The sequence below is a fragment of the Acomys russatus genome, chromosome 22, assembly GCF_903995435.1.
Source record: "Acomys russatus chromosome 22, mAcoRus1.1, whole genome shotgun sequence".
In the NCBI taxonomy this organism is placed as follows: domain Eukaryota; kingdom Metazoa; phylum Chordata; class Mammalia; order Rodentia; family Muridae; genus Acomys; species Acomys russatus.
Window position 1 is genome coordinate 12,705,379 of NC_067158.1, and position 22,467 is coordinate 12,727,845.

Consider the following 22,467-nt stretch of genomic DNA (forward strand, 5'->3'; position numbering starts at 1 on the left):
TGTCCGGTTCCTCTCTGTAAAGCATGTAGAAAGGAGCCTGAGGTTGTGACTGCTCTGGCCTCTACAAGGTCACAACAGGGCAGTCGTATTGGGCTGTGAATGTGTAGAACTGCTTTCCCACTCTTCTGTGCTCTCTGCGTTTTTGGCACCTGGGTGAATAATTGAAACACAGAATTGATCTGCTGTAACAGTTTATTTGAACTAGGAAGGATTAAACTTTACTTGCTAGGCCAGTGAAGCAAAACAGTATGAAATTGCCCTTTTTACAGACAAAGTTGAATGTGTTAGCCTTTTGATTCGGTTCAACCTGGGATCCATAAAGTGACAAATGTGCTTCCTTATAGGATAGTTTCACTTAATGGATTTTCAGCTTTATGACACAGGAGACGCCCACACAGTTGTTCCCAAGAAGTTTTCACTTTCAGTATATAGAATTCAATAGATTACAAAAATACCCGCTGCCGCGCTACTGTTAGTTGGGTTGCCTGACAGGGCCAGTGGAGGTGTTCCGAGCACAGTTAAGGCAGACACAGATACACGGGGAGCTTAGATGGGTTAAACGCATTTGACTTAATTTACGATGGATTTATTGGGGCGCAGGAACATCTACATTCTGTTAGGTTCACTTATTAGTCTGTAGTTATAGATAGTCACACTAATTAGCCAGTTAAAAAGCCATTCCTAAGGCCAGATATAGTGGCACATCCCTTTAATCCCAGCACTTGGAAGACAGAGGCAGGCATATCTCTGTGAGCTCAAGGCCACCCTGGTCTACAAAGTGAGTCCAGGACAGCCAAGGCTACAACAGAGAACCCTTTTTTTTGGGGGGGGGGAGGGGAAGGCATTTTTATTTGCAAGCCATTCTGGAAATTCAACTGTAAGGGTCTTTTATCAATAATAAATTTAACTTCTCCTTTCCAAGATCAGGAAGTTTAACTGTGAGGAAATTAAAGCAGACGTGCTTATAAGCGCACGTTGTTTTGTTCCAAGTTGGTGACTTGAATTCAAGAGTCTGCTGGCCTAGGGAGCTGTAGGCTGAGCGCCTAGAGACAGGCGTTGCCTTCACCTGAGCACACCTGGAAACGCATCTGTCTCTGTCAAGATCTTGCTGCTGTGACCAAGTGTTGAAACAGCATGGTGGAGCAAGAAGGCTTGTCCTTGTCCTCCTGACGCTGGGACCAGAGGGCCTGGGGTTCTCCCTGAGAGGTGTAGCCTTGCAATGTCCGCCTTCTGGTTTGCCTTTGGCGCTTGAAGTTGTAGAATAGTCAGACTTCCAAAGTCCCATCCGCCAGAGATGGATTGCAGCGTTGCCCGGAGCTGGATGGGACCGGAAGCAGGCTGTCCGGGACTCGCCTGCTCTGAGCAGTGGGAGAATGTTTGCTGGCTGCTTTACTGTGCGTGTCTTACATGCAGTCCTCTTGGAATTGGCCAACAGCTTCTGGGGGCTGTTGAGCTCTTTAAAAACTGTAAACAACTTCAGTAAGCGTTGCAGAAGGAAGCTGTGGTTCTGGTCTTCCTGTGCACTCATATTTTTTAGAGGGAGGGCTTAGCATCTGATCATAGTTTCTAACCAGCTCAGAAGGGACTAGGAAGTACACGGCAGCTGTCAGCAGAAGTGGGGAACCAGGAGATCGCCCATGGAGGACGAGGTAGGTTCATACCCGGTGTCAGAAAGAATATCCTCCTAGGAACCAACATTCCTGCGGCTTCCAGGATGGGCTTGCACACCGGAACCCTGAGCCCTGCTCTGAGATGCGGGGTGGGGGCGGTGGGGGAGGCTCATTCACCCGCTTCCTGGGCTGAGACTGGCGGAAGACGGTGTGCTGGAGGAGGGTGCGGGCCTGTGTGTGTGTGTGGGGGGGCACTGTCTTGTCCAGCCGAGGTTAGACTGTTGCACTTACTCATCTGAAGAAACAAGAGGCCATGGCTTTGTGCCTTCCAGGGAAAGTCATTTCCCGCAGACTTGTGGTCCATTGAGTTCTAAGATCACATTTGAAAAATGGTGGAGGGGAAAGGTTGAGAACGCGAGGGAACTCAGATCTGGGGAGACTTGTGCCTGGGGTACACAGCCATCCACGAGTGTGTAACAGAGCGAGGCTGCCAGCATGGGCCCTGGCCTGCCCAGCGTACGTAGCCCTCGCGGGGCTAGGACCCCTGTGGACTTCTCAGTAGCAAACAGAGGAGGCAGAGACCCCATTTGGTTCCGCTCCTCTAGGATGTGTGCAGGCATGTTGTGCCCATTGCTTTGTTTGGTTTGGTTGTGGCTTTTTTTTTTTTTTTTTTTTTTTCCTTTGAGACAGTGTCTCTGTGTAGCCTTAGCTGTCCTGGACTTGCTTTGTAGACCAGGCTGGCCTTGAACTCACAGTTGTGATCTGCCTCTGCCTCCCAAGTGCTGGGATTAAAGGCGTGCGCCACCATGCCTGGCCTCGGTTTTGGCTTTTTTTTTTGAGACAAGTTTTACCATGTAGCTTTGGCTGACTTGGAACTCACAGAGATCTCCTGTCTCTGCCTCCTGAGTGCTGGGATTAAAGGTGTGTGCTGCTGCCGCCGCCGCCACCACCACCAGCTCCAGCTAGGAATTTTTTTCTGTTAGGGTTTGTATATGTGCAGCCTGGGCAGGATGTGATGTGTGAGGAGTGACAAGTGGAATCTGTAGGGACTAGCTCTTGCCGCCCCATGGACAGAGCTGTACAAGCCTGCCCACAGGCCTCCTCAGATCCTCTCACTGACGTCTGTGTCTCCACCAGTCAGTCTCAGTGCAGTTGTTGTCTGTCTTCCTGTTAGGTTGGGGATGTGGAGCCAGTACTTTCACTTTCGCTGTTTCTAGCCATGTGTTGTGACATGTGGCAAGTGTGCTTTAAGCATGGGGTAGTCTTAAGAGTGAGATGAAACCTACTAAGTAGTTGATGGTGAAGATTAAGTGCCATGCACTCGTGACAGGTGCCCCTTTGTACCTTAGTTCACTTCTCTCTTCTATCTCCAGAATAGTGTGCTGAGCTTAGGGCCTTGCATGGAGGACCCAGTTAGCATCTGTGGCTGTCCTTGAAGAAAGAGCTTGTGGGCTGGAGAGATGGCTCAGTGTTTAAGAACACTGATTGCCCTTCCAGAGGTCCTGAGTTCAGTCCCCAGCAACCACATGGTAGCTCACAACCATCCACAAAGAGATCTGCTGCCCCTCTTCTGGCCTGCAGGTATGCATACAAGCAGAGCACTGTATACATAATAAATTAAGAAAAAAAAAAAAGCTTGATTCTCAGGAGTCTAGAGGTATTAGTTTTTTGTTTTTGTTTTTGTTTTGTTTTTTGAGACAAGGTTTCTCTGTGTAGCCTTGACTGTCCTAGACTCACTTTGTAGACCAGGCTGGCCTCGAACTCAGAGCCATCCACCTGCCTCTGCCTCCCAAGTGCTGGGATTAAAGGCGTGTGCCATCACACCTGGCTTTTTTAAAAATATGTATATATATTTAAAGCCAACATGTCATTCTTTTCAGTGTGTGTGTGTCGTCTGTGTGTCTGTGTGTCTCTGTGTGTCCGTGACCATGGCACAGTGCATGTGGAGGGCAGAATCACTACATGAAAAGACCAGAGTAAGTTAGTTTCAGAGGTTTGTGTGATTTTGAGAGAGGATCTCCCAGGCTGGCATCAAACTCAGGTTCTCCTACTTCCAAGAGCCGACTTCACGGCATGGTTCTCCAGATGTGGTGTTGTTGTTTTTAGGTTCCTAACCATGACCCCCCACCCCCACGCATATCTTTTTTCTTTCTGTGACACTAGAGATTAAACCATGGCTTAGTGTTTGCTAGTGAGAGAATTAATTACTCTGTTCCCGAGCTACATGCCCATTCCCGTTTCTAACTGGAAGGACTATTTTAGGCATCAGATGGCAGAGTGGAAAAATATTGACAGGATCAGAGGGGCTTTTCAGGAGACTCTAGAAACTTTTGTACTCTGTTTTGAGGAGTTTTGCCTCTGTGTTCTGTATTCCTTTCCCAGCTCTGTGTCTTGGACTTTGTCTTGTCCCTTCAACCTGAGGACTCAGTTTCTTCAGGAAAGACCTGGTCTGGAGCCTGCTGCTCTGCTGGGGTCACTCAGTGACATAATGTCCCTACGGAAGGAAGGATAGCAGTTGGCTAAATCTGTCTTTTAATCTCAGTGTATTGATTGATTGATTTATAGGACATCACAGCAAATTAAAGACCCTATGATTGATTACTGAAATCTTGACTGCACTAAAATATTAATTATTAGGGGCTGGAGAGATGGCTCAGCGATTAAGAGCACTGTCTGTTCTTCCAGAGGTCCTGAGTTCAATTCCCAGTAACCACATGGTGGCTTACAAACCATCTCTAATGAGATCTGGTGCCCTCTTCCGAGTATAGGCATGCATGTAGGCAGAGCACTCTATACTTAATACATCTTACAAACAAACAAAACCAAAATTTGTTCACTCAGGAGGCAGAGGCAGGTGGATCACTGTGAGTTCGAGGCCAGCCGGGTCTACAAAGAGAGTCTAGGACAGCCAAGGGTACACAGAGAAACCCTGTCTCAAAAAACCAACCCCCCCCCCAAATCTGTCATTTACCTTATTTAGACATAAGTAAATAAATTTATTTGTGTAGCCCTGACTGCTCTGGAACTCATTGTATAGAGCAGGCTGGTTTTGAACTCAGAGAGATCCTCCTGCTTCTACCTCCCTGTTAAAGACATGTGCCACCATGCTCAGCCCCTTCACACTTTCACCAGAATCTCCTTTTACATTTTCACCTATACTGGCAGCACTCAGAAGTCTGAAGCAGGAAGGTTGCCATGAATTCTGCCCTAAGCCAGCCTGAGCTATAGAAAAACCCTGCTATCAATAAAAAGAAACCAACTGAAAATAGACTGCTAAACAAATCAGTGAAACAAAAAGCAGCTTCAGATGTGAGATACACCCTCCACCTCTTTTTTTCTCTGTAGTATAAGGGATGGAGGCTGTGGCTCTTGCATGCTAGGCAGAAGCTCCACCCACCCGGTGTGTTCTCGGCTCTTTGTTGTTTTATTTTGAGAGGCAGTCTGACCTTGATCTTGCAGTCTTCCAACATTGCACTGCCCCTCCTCCTTGGTCAGGTTAGTTTCTGGAATGTCTGAGTGCTGTCCTCCCGTCCTGCTGTCCTAGCTGTTTTTCCCCACTAGCTAAGAGCTGAGGCAGCACTGTTGGTCAGCCCTCTCCAGAGTACAGCCACTCCTTACTGTGTCTGTGGTGACATCACAGTGGATGTCTGCAGAGGAACAGCTCAGTATCAGTGTTCTACATTGTAGGAACCAATTAAAATCATCTGGGGACTAGGGGGTGGAGGGCGAAGAGCATGGAGTGTGTGGTATAGCCAAGGCACAGTTCTAGGGCCAGAAAGACAGGTCTCCCTCCACAGACAGTGTTCTCCCTGACTACATGGGTGCATTGAAGGTCTACCAGTAGGTGCTTGAAGCTGAGGGTAGTTGTAAAGGTATTGAAAACTTGTGAATTGGTAGTTTCTGGAGTTCTCTATTGATTTTTACCAATCACCGCTGGCTGTGGGTAACTGAAGTCACAGGAAGCGAGGCCATGAATAAGGGGACTTACTGCAATCCATAGAGTCTGTGTTTGGTTACACTTGAAAGCCCGAGTCAGAGAGGTACCGGAGTGCCTTCTCATGACTTGGGCTTGGAATTTGGGGACTTGGCTTCCTCTGGCTAGTCTACGAGTGGACCAAGGGTAAAAGCCCTTCATGTTCCGTGCTGCTTAGGGTAGCACAAACACCTAGTGGTTTGACATTAGGATAGGCCTTCAAAGGCTGCTGGGCTGCTGGCTGAGTTTTGACATGGGTTTAGTTTCTCTTACTAGCTCTTGGCCTTTTTAATTTTTTAAAAAAATCACTGTACTCCTATTTAAAAGAAACTATTTATTTATTATTATGTATACAGTGTTTTGGCTGCATATACACCTTTGCCCCAGATCAGGGTGCCAGATCTCATTATAGATGGTTGTGAGCCACCGTGTGGTTGCTGGAAATTGAACTCAGGACCTTTGGAAAAGCAGCTAGTGCTCTTAACCTCTGAGCCATATCTCCCCTCTTGAGGGCGGGGACTCTTCCATCCACCGGATTCCTGGTCTGATAAGGCACACAAAAGAAAAGGTCTACTTTGGGATTTATTACTTCTTGCAGCCTGTACAGGCTATGTTCAGGCTACATATTGGATGCTGGAGGTCACACAAGCTGTCTGAGGATGGGCTATAGGTACAGCTCAGTGGTTGGGCACTTGCTGGGCATGTGTGCAGTTGAAGGAATGAACTCTCAGACAATAAGAGGCATATGTAGGGCCATCAGGAGCTGGACTGGTTTCTTTGTCTTGGAGAGTTGTAGCCCACGTTGCATCGGTACAGAAAGTCTGTCTTTTGGGCTAGGATTACAAGACACTCCAGTGGCCTCCCACCACAAACTCTTATTTTATGAGCTATATATCACTGTTATAGTCACAGTATAAGTGGCCTGTGGTCTGTGGGCCTGTTGATTTGGTGAGAGCTTCTTGGTTAAAGGTTAATCTTGCCAAACCTCTGGTTTCATAGTTGGTTTCCTACTGTTTCCCTGTGTAAGTCGGTAATGAGTTGCACTGACAGACAGCTTCTGGAAGGGCCGACAGACGGAACTGAGCTGCCTGCCCATAGGAGCAAACATTCAGTCACTATGCTCTGCAAAGAACTGTTGTTGAAGAAGGAGATCCGGGCGGCTGCAGGGGGAGTGGGTGGGGAGAGACTTTCTCTCTGGCCAGAGTGGGTACTGTGACTGTAGAGACGATACTTCTGGAGGGTGAGGCTCATGGGCCATGAACATATGGGCATTTAAAGGCTCAGGAAAAAGAAGCGATCAAGTGTAACACATTTGGCATCAGCTGAGTGCCATCTTGCCAAAGGTCCCATGGTGAGGAAGTCACAGCTGTCTTCGTTGGAGTGATGAAATATGATTTTTTAAACTTTCCCCCTCCATTTATTTATTAATTTAAACTCTTTACAGCCTGATCCCAGTCCCCTCCCTCCTCTCCTCCTAGTCCTGCCCTCATATTCCTTCCCTCATTTCCCTCTCTCCTTTTTTTCTCAGAGAAGGGGAGGCCCTTAAGGGTTATCAACCCACCCAGGCACCTCAAGTCACAGCAGGACTAAGCACATCCTCTCCCACTGGGGCCTGATAGGGCAACCCAGTTAAGGGGAAGGGATCCAGTGTCAGGCAGTATTCAGAGACAGCCTCTGCTCCCATTGAAACACGATTTTTACGTTGCTCAAATATGTCACTGAATTTGGGGATCATTTCTAGCCTGCAGTTTGCTGTCAGGTTGTCTGGTAAGTCTCAAGTGACCATTTCCCATACAAACTGCACACTGAGATCATCCTGTCCAAGTGGCCCTGCCCCATCCATCACTTGTCTGAACTCATCCTGGGGCTGAAAGAAATGCTATGGGAGCTCAGAGAGAGCGAGCCTGGGAGGTCCTCAAAGACAAGACAGCCTGACTTCACTCACCTCAAAGTGGGGACTTGGCAGGCTGATCCCCCTGGCTCTTCTGGAAGTGCAATCTGTCCTTTCTTTTCCTTTCTTTTCTTTTTTGAGACAAGGTTTCTCTGTGTAGCGCTGGCTGTCCTGGACTCACTTTGTAGACCAGGCTGACCTCGAACTCACAGCGATCCGCCTGCCTCTGCCTCCCGAGTGCTGAGATTAAAGGCGTGCGCCACCACCGCCCGGAGCCTTCTGTCCTTTCTTCTGGTTGTCATCTTCTACAGATCTTGGTTCTCATTACTTTTTGTGTGTTTACATCTTATCATAGTTAGGCGTGGCCAGTGATAGACTGCTGTTTATTCATCCATCTCAAGTATGTACTGTTATGAAAATATAAATTTAAGCCGGTGTGGTGTTGCACACCTTTAATCCCAGAACTCTGCAGGCAGAGGCAGGTGAATCGCTGTGAGTTTGAGAGGCCAGCCTGGTCTACGAAGAGTGTCCAGGACAGCCAAGGCTGCACAGAGAAACACTATCTTAAAACAAAACAAAACAAAAAAGCAGAGCAATGGAGGGTTAGGAGTATAGCTGAGGTGGCAGAGCTCCTGCCCAGCGTGTGCAACGCCCTGGGGTCTATTCCTTTATTATTATTTTTTTAATTAATTATTTTTATTTTTATTTTATGTGCATTGGTGATTTGTCTGCATGTATATTTGTGTGAGGGTTCAGATCTTGGCATTACAGACAATTGTGAGCTGCCATGTGGGTGCTGGGAATTGAACTTAGGTCCTTTGATAGAGCAGTCAATGCTCTTAACCCCTGAGTCATCTCTCCAGCCTCCTGGGTTCTGTTCTTAGCGCTGCAAAAAACCAGGTGTTGTGGTCCAAGCCTAATCCTAGCAGTAGCCCTCGGGGGCAGGAGATAGGACTGAAGTTCAGAGGCCGCAGCTACACAGTGAGTTTGAAGCTAGCCTGAGCTACATGACACTGTCTCAGAAAAGTAACTGACGCTCTGTCATCATCCAGCTCTGGTGCTGTAGTTCCTGTGATCTTACTTCACCTTTCCACACCAGTAAGAAGTGCCAGAAGACTTTAGGGTCAGTGACAGACTATCCCAGTCACAGATGGAGATGCAGGATGATAGATTCAGCTCCCATGAGTGCAATATTTTCATATTTACAGCCCTGGGTCACAGTGTTTTCCTACTTTGGGTGCATGGGTGAGGAGGCAGGTAGGTGCTGGCCCCAACTTAACTATCCAGTCTATGGTCATGGTGAGTAGAAGACTCTCTGAGGCTTTGGTGCTGGGCTCTAAAGACAGTAGTTGAAGAGGAGATGGATTGTCAAGAGTAAACACAGAAATAACCACTGACTCCATTTGCTAAGAGCTTTCTGCAGCTTGCTCGTGGACAGCTTGTGATGACGTGCAAGGACCATGCTCATTTTAGAGAAGGTAGACTCTGCTAAGTGTCTTGTATGGGAAACAGGGTGGCTCAGGGCACATCAGAGCCGCCAAGCCTTGAGCCTCGAGGGTTCTGTGCTCATCCTGAGCCTAAGATCCTGAGCTGGAGGGACACCCGTGGGGAGAGCAGCAGGCATGGTGGCAGTGCACGTGGCTGCTGTTGTGACTTTGTTGAGTGGGCCTCTTGATCTCTGTCCATTTCAGTACATCAGTGGAATAAGACCAGAGTTTCAAAGGGCCGAGCGTGTGAAACCAAGGGCCGGGGAAGCTGTCATGGCCGGAGGCAGCAGGCATAGCAAGAGTGTGTGTGTGTGGCGGGGGAGGGTGAGGGTGGGGGTGGGTTCTGAGGCCAGGTCAGTCTTACTTGCTTGTTGGTTTCATGCCTAGTGCTAGAGATCCGAGCCTGAGAGCGAGGCTGGGGAGCAGCCCACATGTTGTGGGGTCTCTTGGGAGCCTTGGCCATGTGACTCCTGCTTGATAATCTATTCGATACATACATTTATGTGGTTGTTTGTTACTAGTTTGGGGCTAAAGGATATGGTTCGCCAGCTGCTGCCTGCCTGGGTGCCAGGTCATGTTGTGGTGAGCCTCAGAAGTGTTGACATCTCTCTGAGCTGTCTACCGAGTCAGAGAGAAAACAGCTAAGGACATCCTTTCTTTTTTGCACTGCTCATGGCTTTAGTCTCTGTGGCCTGTTGCTGTAGAAGGCACATTTAAGTGTCTTGGTTTCTGTTGTCTTTCTTTGTGGTGAAATGGCCAGCAGCACCATTTTCCAGAGCTGGAGATAGCTCTGTTCTGTAGCTGTGGTAGTAAGTACTGGGTTTGATTCCCTCTCTCTAGCTCAGAAGTCCATTTTGATTATAGGATGAGTCTTCAGAGCCCGGGTACTAAGCTCACATCCAGTAGGATGGTGGTGGTGGTGGTGGTGGTGGTGGCTGACTTGGAGCCCCAGCAGAGGGAAAAGGCCCTGGGCTCTGTTAGGGCCTGGGCTCCTTAGAGCTCACTTGACCCTGGCTGCTGAGATGCTTTTGTGGGTGGCAACCTCTGTCCCACTTGCTGCCTCGGAGCTGACATGGTGGAGTGGGAACTCTGCTCTGTGACTGTTTTCTGGGATCTGTTTCCTGCATGAGCTGCCTTCCGGATGTTACAGGAGTCACGACAGGTCTTTCTGTTCTCCACGCAGTCTGCATGGACACTTGCACGGCCTGTGAGCCGGCCTTAGGGCCACGCCTCAGCCTTGTGTGTTGGTCCTTTCTCATTGGCGTGGTCGGGCCCCATTTTCATGGCAACTGTGCTAACATTTTGGCCACTTCTGTTTGTTAGCAGTGGGTACAGCACAAATGTGTGAATAATGAACTCCAATCATTGCCATTTCTGCCTGCAGCCTGGAATTGTGTCGCCATTTAAACGAGTATTCCTAAAAGGTGAAAAGAGTAGAGATAAGAAAGCCCATGAGAAGGTGACAGAGAGGCGCCCTCTGCACACTGTGGTGTTGTCATTACCTGAGCGCGTCGAGCCAGACAGACTGCTGAGCGACTATATTGAGAAGGAGGTGAAGGTAAGTCACCGTGGGCCACAGGGCACTCCTGCCAAGGTTCATTGCCAGCTGCACATAGCTGAGTTAGCCTGCGTCCTACCCACTGTCTTGCCTCTGGATATTTCTAATAACTAGAAAACTCCAAACCCAGGCCTAGGCCTTAACTTTGCTTTCTGATCCTGTATTTGGCAGTGCACTCCCCTGTGTCTTGAAGGTCATGGATGTTGTGTTCTGCCATCAGTAAATGCCTGTAGAAGAGGGAAACCACAACCTCTCCAGTTTACAGGTGACAGCAGCTGCGTCTTCTAGACCCTGGAGCCAGTGCATGTGTGTTCAGGATGCAGCTCCTCAGTCTGAGTGCTGGAGGTCTTCCATCTCAGGCGTGGGCCCAAGAGACTGTTGAAGATGAGTGATAACCCTAAAATGAAATAAGTTAATTAAATGATATGTAGCCCTGAGTTCAGAGAGAAGAGGAGAGATTGTCAGGCTGTGGGCGCCCACAAATGGGAAGAAGGAAGCCAGTGACGGTGGGTGAAGTAGCTCAGTGGGTCTCTGCAGAGGATCCAGGGGTGACTAATGTGGATTAGTCGGCACCCTCCACACGGGGAGGTGGAGTTTTGGATATACTGATACCTGGCACAGGAGTGGGTGGGAGAGACCCAGGCTGAAGAAGGGGAGCTTAAGTCAAAGCCTGGTGGGATGGAAAGAAGCCCCAGTCCCTTTTATGTTCAGGCTTCAGAGAGTCTTTGAACAGTCCTCTCTCACAAACAGTTCACATCAAGTGTCGCTTCTCCTTGATGTAGCTGAGGTACTCCTTACTGGCCCAGGAATCACCACCCAGTCAGCTTGAGTAAAGTCCAGTGGGTGGAAAGTCTACTAGTATACATCTCCAGTCAGCTCTTCAGGGCCTTGCTCGCTCTGTCTGTCTGTCTGTCTGTCTGTCTATCTGTCTGTCTGTCTATCTATCTGGCAGGGTTTCTCCGTGTAGTCCCTGCTGTCCTGGACTCACTCTATAGACCAGGCTGGCCTCGAACTCACAGAGACCCGACTGCCTCTGCCTCCCTGAGTGCTGGGATTAAAGGAGTGCACCACCATGCCTGCACCACGCCCAGCTCAGGGCCTTGCTTTAAACACAAGCAGCAGAGGATAAGTACATATTTGAGGCAAACTTTTAACCTAGAGATTGAGCCCAAGACAAAACGCACAAATGAGAAAATGATGACTCTGAAAATAAGAGCACCTGTGAACATTCTGTGTGTCGCCTGATTGTGGGTCATATTCTGAGAAAAGCACTATTTTATAGCTTCACTGTTAGGAGCATTGCAGAGTGTGCGAATCTACGTGTAGATGGTGTAATGGTCCCCCATTGTGTTCTTGATATTATGACAAAGTGGGGTACACAGGAGATGAACGAGGCTACTGTTGGCTGCTGGTGAACTGCTTTCAACTGATGACAATAAGCTGAGGTTTTAGTCTGCTTTAAAAATATTTTTAGGGGGCTGGAGAGATGGCTCAGATGGTTAAGAGCACTGTCTGCTCTTCCACAGGTCATGAGTTCCATTCCCAGCAACCTCATGGTGGCTCACAACCATCTATAATGAGATCTGATGCCCTCTTGTAGTGTGCAGGCATAGATGCAGGCAGAGCAATGTATACATAATAAAAATAAATAAATCTTTAAAAAAAAAAGTTTTTTAAAGCCTCAGTGGCAAATGCCTGTAATCACAATTACTTTTCTCGTTGCTATGACAAACCAGCTGACTAGAACAACTTAAGGGGAAGTTTTCTTTATGTTTTTTAGATTTATTTATTATTTTATACACAGTGTTCTGCCTGGATGTACAGATGGAAGCCAGAAGAGGGCACCAGAGCTCATTATAGATGGTTGTGAGCCACCATGTGGTTGCTGGGAATTGAACTCAGGACCTCTGGAAGAGCAGTCAGTGCTCTCTCTTAACCTTTTAGCCATCTCTCCAGCCTTTCTTTTTTAACTTTTTATTGATTCTTTGTGACTTTCACATCATGCACCCCAGTCCAGGTCATCTTTCCCTACCCTCAATTCCACCCTTCATTCTTGCAACTGCCCACCCCCTCCCAATAAAACACGAACGGCCCGCGCGCGCGCGATCTCTCTACTCTACACACACACACACACACACACACACACACACACACACACACACACACACACACACAAATCCCAAACAAAACAAAGCATAGAAAACATTAAAACATTTCATTGTGGAAGCTGAAGTGTGTCACAGTGTGCCCTACAGTATTTATCCCTCTATCACACATCTTCACTTGCAGATGTTCATTGTCTGATTTGAGATCTCTGGCTTCTGTGACACCATCAATACTGGATCCTCATCGGGTGTCCTCCCAATTATCCTGTTGTTGCTTTTTTCGTTCAATAGGACTGGTCCTTTAATGCATCCCAACTGTTTGCAAATGATACAGATTTTGGAGTGGGTTAACTCAGAGCCCTGGATCTGGGCCTGGGCAGCAGCTAAGCTGGTCAGCATGCCAGCTCAAGGGGGCCTTCCTTTCTGCTCTTGTAACAGGGGGGCCGTGGCATCAAGAGTATGAGGCAGCTGCTCCCGTGGCATCCACAGTCAGGAGGCTGAGGGGCATGAATGCTGACATGTGCTTACATTCTCCTTTCTGTTTAGTTTGGGGTCCCAGTTCCTGGGATGGTGCTGTGTGGCCTGTGGTTTGGGTGAGTCTTTCCACTTCAGTTGACCTAGGCTATAAGCTTCTGCACAGGCATCCTCACAGGCTTGTCTCCTGGGTATTTCCAGACTCTGTCAGGTTGACAGTCTTCCACAGTCATTTGTTATGACTGCCAAACACTCTGTATGTGCTGTGTAGCCATTGTGTAGCTGTTAATGTATTCCAGCTTGTTCACACGTGTCACTGTGAATTGAGCCATGCGTTGCACTATGACGTTGGTATAGCCACAAACTTCCTTCGCATTAGAAACACTTGATACCTTCATGATCTTAGAGAACCATTGTTACGTCAGCTGTCATCACTAGGCAGCCTTGGCTGTATATAATAGTCTCAAAAAGACAAGAGGACATACTGTTAGAAATGCAATAACAAGGATTCTACTTTTGCATTTTAAATTTATTTTTGTTACATGTGTGTGTCAACACCTTGAAAAAGCACAAAGAATGAGCCATGCACGGTGGCACATGCCTGTAATCCCAACACTCAGGGAGCAGAGGCAGGTGAATTTCTGAAAGTTCGAGACCAGCCTGGTATACAAAGCAAGTCCAGGACAGCCAAGGCTACACAGAGAAACCCAATCTGGAAAAACGAAGAGAAAAAAAAAAAAAGAAAGACACAAAGTGCACAGGGCACCTAGTATGAAACAGGTAATTTGACTAGCTTAATGATAGCAGTTTCTGTCACAAGTCCAGCAAGCTATATTTGCAGACAGAAGATTAGTCAGACATGTGTTTGCCAAGGCTAGTGAAACAACCTTTTTTTTTTTTAAAGAAAAAAAAAAAAATAAAATGAGTCAACTGCCTAGTTTCTGGTTGGATTATTCTTGCTACCCAGATTGCAGAGGGCTGCCGAGGACTGGGGAATAGTATTGTGAACCTGGAAGTAGACCTACACAGATCTGCCCTCTGGTTCTTGCCAGGATGCAAGAGCCATTCTGTGGAGGAAGAAGGGCCAGGCCAGCAAGCGTGCTGGAGCAGTTAGACAATGTAGACAGAAAGGGACATTGCCCACCACTTTATGCCTTCACAAAGCCAGCTTAGAGTGGACTTTGGGCTTAAGTGTCCACTTAAACTTGTAAGGTCGTTGGTGGGGGACAAAATAATTCATGGTCAGGCTAGCCAGAGTGCTTAGATGACACCAGAAAACTCACCGTCCACACTTTCTTTTGGGGGGGGGGTGTTGTTTGTTTGTTTGTTTGTTTTCGAGACAGGGTTTCTCTGTGTAGCCTTGGCTGTCCTGGACTTGCTTTGTATACCAGGCTGGCCTTGAACTCACAGTAATCCTCCTACCTCTGCCTCCCAAGTGCTGGGATTAAAGGTATGCATCACCACTGCCCGGCTTGTCCAGACTTTCAAAATGCAAAAATTGTGCTCTGTACACAAAGATGAAAGTAGCAATAGGATGTTTGCTTTGAATACACAGGACCCTGAATTCTATCCTCGAGCCACAGAAGAAAAGATGAGAAGACATGCTACAGACTGAAAAATATATTTGCAAACCACATATCTAACCAAGGCTAGTAATACAGTAAAGCCTTTCCAGACTCAGTGTGAAAGCAATCCAGTTCCATTTGGGTTAGATAGACATTGCAGTGAAGCAGAATTTAGGCATTAAAGGATGTCCATCAGGAAAGTGCAGGCAAAAGCCACAGTGGATATCAGCACACTGCTAACAGTAGGCTGAGAATAAAACCATGGCAGCACCTGCTGCTGGTGAGGATGCAGAGCGCAGAGTCCACACCCTGATGCTGGGAGGGAGCCTGGCACTCTCTTAAAACCTCAATGTTGGTTACTATGCCACTCAGCATTGCAATTCTAAAGAAGCCTTTTATCCCACTGAGCTGCACAGTTCTATTTGTATGAAAACAAAGTAGTTTAGTATGTATGCATGTGTATGTGAAGCAGGTGGATTTCCATGAATCAAATCCAGCCTGATCTATATAGAAGCTCCAGGCCACCTGAAGGTGCATAGTTACTCTCTTTCCAAAACAAAACAGAAAGGAAAGAAAGGAAAACTTATGCATAGCTGAGCATGGCGGTGTGCGCCTGAGACCCAGCTGCTTGGGGAGAGTCATCTGAGCCAGGAGTTCAAGGAGGGGGCAGGGATGTGTTGTTGGTGATAACATTAAAGCGGTAAACAATTAGCCTGGTCATGGCACAGGCCTTTAATCACAGCACTTGGGAGGCAGAGGCAGGTGGACTGCTGTGAGTTCAAGGTCAGCATGGTCTACAAAGTGAGTCCAGGACAGCCAGGGATACACAGAGAAGCCTTGTCTTGAAAAACAAAAACAAAAAAGAAAGGTTAAAAAAAGAAAATATTTTAGGCTGGACATGGTGGTGCACGTCTTTAATCCTAGCACTCGGGAGGCAGAGGCAGGCGAATCTCTGAGTTTGAAGCCAGCCTGGTCTTCAGAATAAGTTCTAGGGACAGCAAGAATTCTGTGTGTGTGTGTGTGTGTGTGTGTGTGTTGTGTGTTTTAGATTTTGAATGAACACTGATAAAGTCAGCAAACGTAGTGAATGCTGAATCCACACAACTGTATTTTACATTTTCACATAATTCTTACTTAATCCTTATAAAACCATTATGAGTTGAAACATTGTCTAGTATGTTTCATCACTAGCTGGTTTGGCTTAGTATATGTGGTATAAAGCTAGCTTGTGATGCACTGAGTGTCTGTGTGCTCACCAGGCCTATTGTGTGGCTTTAATTCTCTGCCTTCCCCACATGAATACTAGGTTATATTTACCACTTTGCTCTGCAGTGTGGGGTGGAGGTCAGTTTTAGGGGGTTCCAGGTGGCCTCTTGTTCCACAAGTCAGAGGGGCTGAGTATTGTGTCCTGTGTTCAGTAAATGGTGGATAGCCGGCCACTTGCTCTTTTCCCCTAGGGGACCCGCCCGTGCAGTGATCCCCTGACTTGCGTGTGTTCTTACCACACACAGGGCTTGTTGGCAGTGTCTGTCCTAAAGTGTCACCGTCACCATCACCTACAACTGTTATTCCAGAAACCTTTGAAGATAGATTATCATCCTCTCAGTACATGGACCCAGCTTGACCAAGTCCCTTGAGAAATTTGGAGTCCTTCCCTTTCAGGCTGGGCCTGTTATCACAGTTCCAGAACTGGAAACTGACTCGGGCTGCTACTTGCTTTACAGAAGCTTGGCCCTCTGCTTGCCCATTTCTATATGGTTTGCAAATTCAGTGATGGTCTCTTGGCTCCTCTCTCTTGCCCCAAGGGGCTCCGGCAGTCACTGAGCCAGATCCGCAGGTTCCTGTGGGTGAGGTGGCTCCACTGTCACGATAACCTTGCTGCATGTTACCAGCCTCAACTACCCTGCCCTCAGCAGTGAATTGCTACGTCCTGGCTTGTGCAGTTCCTGGGCCTTGTCCCTGGGGTCCCTGGTTCTGAGTGATCACTTTCTACAGTTAGAGGCTAGCCATCCCGCTTTCTTAGACAACCCAGGACCACCTGCCCAAGGGTGGCACCACCCACAGTGAGCTGGGCCCTCCCACACCAGCCATTAATCAAGGAAAAGTTCCATGGGCTGGAGAGATGGCTCAGCGGTTAAGAGCACTCATTGCCTGCTCTTCCAGAGGTCCTGAGTTCAACTCCCAGCAACCACATGGTGGCTCACAACCACCTAAAATGTAATCTGATGCCCTGTCTGGCCTGTGGGTGTACATGTAGGCAGAGCTCTGTATACATAATAATGAGTAAATTTTTAAAAAAAGAAAATGTTCCTTAGACTTGCCTACAGGCCAATTTGATAAAGCCGGTTCCTCAGTTGTTCACTCTAGTTTGTGTCACATTGACAGAAAACCAAGCAGCACACTACCTCTGCGTCAGAGTACTCCTGAGAGCTGCCGCTGTAGGTTGGAAAGGCCCCTGGATCTTAGGAGGACATTGACTTCTGTCGGTGTCATCTACCACTTACATTCCAGAAACCTTTGAAGATTACCGTTTTCTCAGAACATGGACACAGGTCAACCAAGTCTCTTGAGAAAGTTGGAGTCCTTCCTTCGATGAGGCTTGGCCTCTCATCACACTGGGCCTGAGAGAGGCTGAGTAGCTGTGTACCACTCTGTGTGGCATGGACACACACAAATCAGGGAATCTCTGCAAAGGTGGGTCTGCCTCCTAGTGTCCCCTGGGAGAAAAAGCTGGTGGTCTGCTGCCTACCAAGTACCCAATACAGGACATAATCCTCACACTGGCCCTGCGACTTGTGGAACAAGAGCTACTCAAGCCTAGTGGAGACAGACTATGTGATCCAAATCTGTATTCCACCTCCTGGACCCAGCACCACAGAACCTTGCATTGTATAGTAGGCAGGTCCCGGAGCTGAAGGAGGTGGACATGGGCCTGTTGACTTTCAGCCTGGGAGATTGGGATACTCTGTGTTGTAGCATGGCAACAGGCTAGAGCGTTGAGAAGGGTCTGTGGAGGAGGGAGGCACTGGAGGGATTCACCCGGTCTCCTCAGCTCACCTCCCATCTGGGTCCAGACTTGCCGTGGACACTTATTCAAAGGCTGGGAGATGAAAGTGAGGTGGGGGCTGTTCTGAGATCACTGTCAAATGGAAGGAGCTCCTATTTAGGGCCCTTCTCCCCCTTTAGCTCTCAAATGAAAGCCTTGCCAGTGAGGAGCACACAGGACTGCTCAGGCTGCGGATGCCCAAGACACTGTCCAGCTGCATTCTTTCCTGTCTCACTACCACTGCGGCAAAATGAGCTGATGACTCCACAGTCACGTGTCTCCTTGCTTTCTCATGGCTTTACCAGCTTTCAGAGCTGTGACCTCAGCTAGCCTTGATGAGGTCATCAGTATAGCGCTTGTGTTGGCAGGACAGGTGGTGCTCTAAGAGGCTCCACATCCTGATTATCCAGGGGACCAGAAGATGAGTGTGTTGACTAAGGCCAGGGGAGAGGTTGCTTTCCCACCTGTGGCTTTTCTTATTGATAAAGCTGCTTCACTGCTGTGTGTCGGCTCACCTGCAATCCTAGCACTCAAGAGGCCACAGAGTTCTGTCATCTGGGCCACAGAGTAAGACCCTATCTCAGAGCACAATGAAAACCCAAAGGGCTTAAGTAGAGAACCCTTACGTATGTGAAGAAAGTAGAGTCTGGGCTGGAGAGACAGCTCAGCTAAGGTGCTCACTGCTGTCCAAGGGGACCAGGGCTGGTTCCTAGCACCCATATCAGGAGGCTCATATTATCTAACTCAGTTCTAGGAGATCTGATACTCCTTTCCCTCTGTGGACACCGGTACACACATAGATAGAAGAAAACACATAAATCTTTAATTAAAAAACTTTTTTTCCAAGTCAGAATTTTTCTGTGTAGCCCTGGCTGTCCTGGAACTTGTTCTGTAGATCAGGCTGGCCTTGAACTCAGAGAGCTGCCTGCCTCCGCATCCCGAGCACTGGGATTAAAGGTGTGAGCCACCATACCTAAAACTGAAAAAACTTAAAAGATGAAAAAATAGACTCTTCTTTGACCCTCGGGCCTATGGAAGTATGGTGGCCAGACTTTGGATGACACTAAAGGAAGGTGGTAGTGATGACAGGCATATGTGACCCAGGTCTTGCAAGTACACGAGAACTCCTGTAGGACATCATATCAGGGTACTTGCCGGGCGTGGTGGCGCACGCCTTTAATCTTAGCACTCGGGAGGCAGAGGCAGGCAGATCGCTGTGAGTTCGAGGCCAGCCTGGTCTACAAAGTGAGTCTAGGACAGCCAAGGCTACACAGAGAAACCCTGTCTCGAAAAACAAAACAAAACAAACAAACAAACAAACATATCAGGGTACTTGGTCTCACTCAGCACTTGACATACCAAGATAGGAGGGATAGCTAATAATACAATGCAATCTTTATCACTTGTCCTAGTTAGGGTTGCTCCTGCTAGGGTGAGCTACCATGGCCAAAGCAGCCAGGGGAGGGAAGGGTTTATTTCAGCTTACACTTTAAAAATAAATGTGAGTGTAAAAACAGTTTGTCCTTTGTCAGTTTTGTACATGACCACTCTCATCCCTTTCTCCCCCTCGACTGCCCTGCCTTACTGACCATCTCTTTCCCAGTGCTTGTCTTGCATTTATCTTGTGCCACACTTAGTGTAACCAGGGCCACCTGCACGGCCGTGGGTTTGGGGTTATCCCCCTCTGTGGTACTGGGGGTTGAGCCCTCTAGCCCCTCTCTTTCTTTTCTTTGAGACAGGATTTTACTGTGTAGCCTCGTCTGGTCTGGAACCAGGCTGGCCTCAAACTCATAGAGATCTGCCTGCCTCTGTGTCTGAAGTGCTAAAATAAGTAAAATTCAGCCTGATGGTATTTGCCTTTCCCTCCTTATATGGGTGTGCCTGTGGTCTCACCAAGTCCAGAGAAAAGAACATCAGATGTCCTGCCTTGCCTCTGCCATATTCCTTTGAGACAGGGTCTCTCACTGAACTAAACTGGCAGCCAGCAAGCCTGGTGATCCTCCTGTCTCTACCACCCACAGCACTATGGTTACTGGCACCTGTGGGACTATGCTCAGCTTTTTATGTTGGCTCTGGGGATTTGAACCCAAGTCCTTGTGCTTTTACCCAGTAAGCCACTTCCCAGTCCGTGTGTGTGTGTGTTTGTGTGTGTGTTTTGCTGGCATAAAACCTAGGGCCTCACACATGTTATCTCACCAGTGCCCAATCTCTCTATGGATTGGTATATTTATCCCACTCATACTAAAGTAAATAATAGTGGGAATAAAATTAACTTGTGGGGAGGGGGAAAGTAAATAATGATATAGCTAGATTGATACTTAGTATATTTAACCTCTTTCCTTCCTTTGGTCTTTTTTTCTTCTTCTTTTTCTGCTTTCTCTGGTTTTATTTGAGCATTTTGTACAGCCATGTTTTTCTTCAGACAATATCACATATATATTTTTATATATTTTATATTTAATTCAATATATATTATTTTAATTTAATGCCTTGGAATTTGCAGAAAGCATTACAACTAGCCTTGCTCCGCTTTCTGACAGTGCCATCTTGTTTCATGCATAGTTGTGTCCGCTTTACTCCTGAAAATGGTTTGAGTAGCCCTTATTAGGAAAACACCAAAATGTTTCAGATACTGGAGTTTTCTGGTATTGGAATGTTTGCATATTGTCTTATGGGTTGAGCATCCCTGAAAACCCAAAACATTGCACATCTTGGGACTTTGGAGCATCCTTTTGATACTCAGGATGTTCAGGGGTTGGATTAGGCTGCTTACTGTACTCTGCTCATTTCCCTCCCTTCCCCCAACCCAACAGCTTCCCCCCCCCCCCCCCGTACCCGCCACCCCATTTGTTTCACTTACTCCTAAGCTATCCTCTCCCAGTGGACTATTACTGTTTTTATTTTATTTTATTTTTTATCAGAGTTTTACTACTTAATCCAGATTTGGCCTGGAACTCGTACATGGTCTTCCTGCCTAAGCATTCTGTTGTCTGAGATTACAAGCATACACCACCTGACTCCTTTGAAGCTTCCTGTCTAGCAATTATGTTCTCATTTTAGAGTTCCCCCAACTCCCAATACAACTGTGTAGCCCCACCTTGGTTTTTTGACTGAAACTCATGAAGCTCAGTCTGGCCTTGAACTCCTGACCTTCCTGTGTCCACTTGCCAAGTGCTAAAATGTCAGATGTGAAACAACCAAGCCTGGCTTCAACTATGTTTTAAAAAACAAACAAACAAACAAAAAAAACAGTCCATGTCTGCTGACCATTGACAGGTCCAGAAGAGCACGCTGAGTACTTGAAACATTTCCAACCTGCCTTAATTCTCGGACGGAAGTAGGGATTTTTACAAATCACTATGGTGGGATATACTGAAAAGGCGTCGGCGCTCCCTGCCGGGAAGCAACGTCTACTGTTTTTATTTTCAATCAGCTGCTTTTAGGGCAATTAAAATAAGAGACTAGAAGATTTGCTGGGTGAGGTGGGGCGGGTCTTTAATCCCAGCACTCTGAAAGCAGAGGCATGAGGATTGCTGTGAGTTCGAGGCCAGCCTGGTCTACAAAGAGAGTTCCAGGACAGTCAGGGCTACACAGAGAAACCCTGTCTCAGAACCAAAAAGAAAAAGAAAATAGAAGATTTTATTTTACCTTTATTTACATAGTTCTTTCTTCATGTAGATCACAGATTCTGACCAAGTGATTTCCTTCCTTCCTTCCTTCCTTCCTTCCTTCCTTCCTTCCTTCCTTCCTTCCTTCCTTCCTTCCTTTTGAGACAGGGTTTCTCTGTGTAGCCTTGGCTGTCCTGGACTCACTTTGTAGACCAGGCTGGCTTTGAACTCACAGTGACCCACCTGCCTCTGCCTCCCGAGTGCTGGGATTAAAGGTGTGCGCCACCACGCCCGGCTCCTTATTTTTATTTTATGTGCATATGTGTGTGTGTGGTGCCTGGAGAAGCCAGAAGGATGCCCTGGACGTGGAGTTAGTTACAGGTGGTAGTGAGCTGTCGTGTGGGTGCTGGGAGCTGAACCTGGGTCCTCTGTGAGAGCAGCCAGTCCCTCTGAAGTTCTCTGAACATGTCTTACCAAGTACCTGAGACCTTCAGTTTTTGTTTGAGAAGAATCATTTCTTCCTTCCTTTTTGCCCCCCCCCCCTTTTTAAAGCAGGGTCTCACTAAGTAGCCTTGGGTGGTCTGGAGATCGGTCTGCCTCTGCCTGTGCCTCTGGAATGCTGGGATTAACAGTATGTACCTGCATACCTGGCCTGCTTTTGTTTCACAGCGCCTCAGTCATAGCTCAGACTGACTAGAATTCCTTCTGTGGCTGGACCTGACCTCTGACTTGTGCTAAACCTCCTGTCTCAGCCTCCTGAGTTCTGTGATGGTACCTGGCTAAAGCTTTACTTTTTCATTTCTTTTACTTTTGAAAAATAATTTTACTGGATTCACAGTTATAGGCTGGCAGGTTTTCCTATCTATCTATCTATCTATCTATCTATCTATCTATTTATTTATTGTTAGGTTTTCCTCTTTATCCTTGTCTTCTGGAGAGAAGCATGGTGTCATTTTTAGCCTTCACCTTCTTATGGAGTGTTTGGTTCTCTGCTGTTTCCTTGTGATTTTTAAAAAAGATGTATGTATCTATGTATGTAGACATATAAATACATATATACATGTTTATTTATTTTATGTATATGAATGTTCTATCTGCATGTACACCTGCAGGCCAGAAGAGGGCATCAGATCCCTTTATAGATGGTTGT

The 22,467-nt window shown here is 47.3% G+C and overlaps 1 protein-coding gene across 4 annotated transcripts in view; it reads left to right on the top strand.

The window, feature by feature from the left end:
• Ccm2 (CCM2 scaffold protein) overlaps nucleotides 1–22,467 on the top strand; it is a 62,071-nt gene that overhangs the window by 21,907 nt on the left and 17,697 nt on the right. For 2 of the 4 annotated variants that reach the window (XM_051164924.1, XM_051164922.1), the window contains exon 2: nucleotides 10,346–10,519. The exons of 1 other annotated variant lie outside the window; for it this stretch is intronic. In XM_051164924.1, the coding sequence (XP_051020881.1) occupies nucleotides 10,346–10,519 (174 nt within the window). Of the gene's footprint in view, nucleotides 1–1,513; nucleotides 1,650–10,345; nucleotides 10,520–22,467 lie in introns of those variants that run through there. One more of the 4 variants, XM_051164923.1, reaches the window with a different exon arrangement.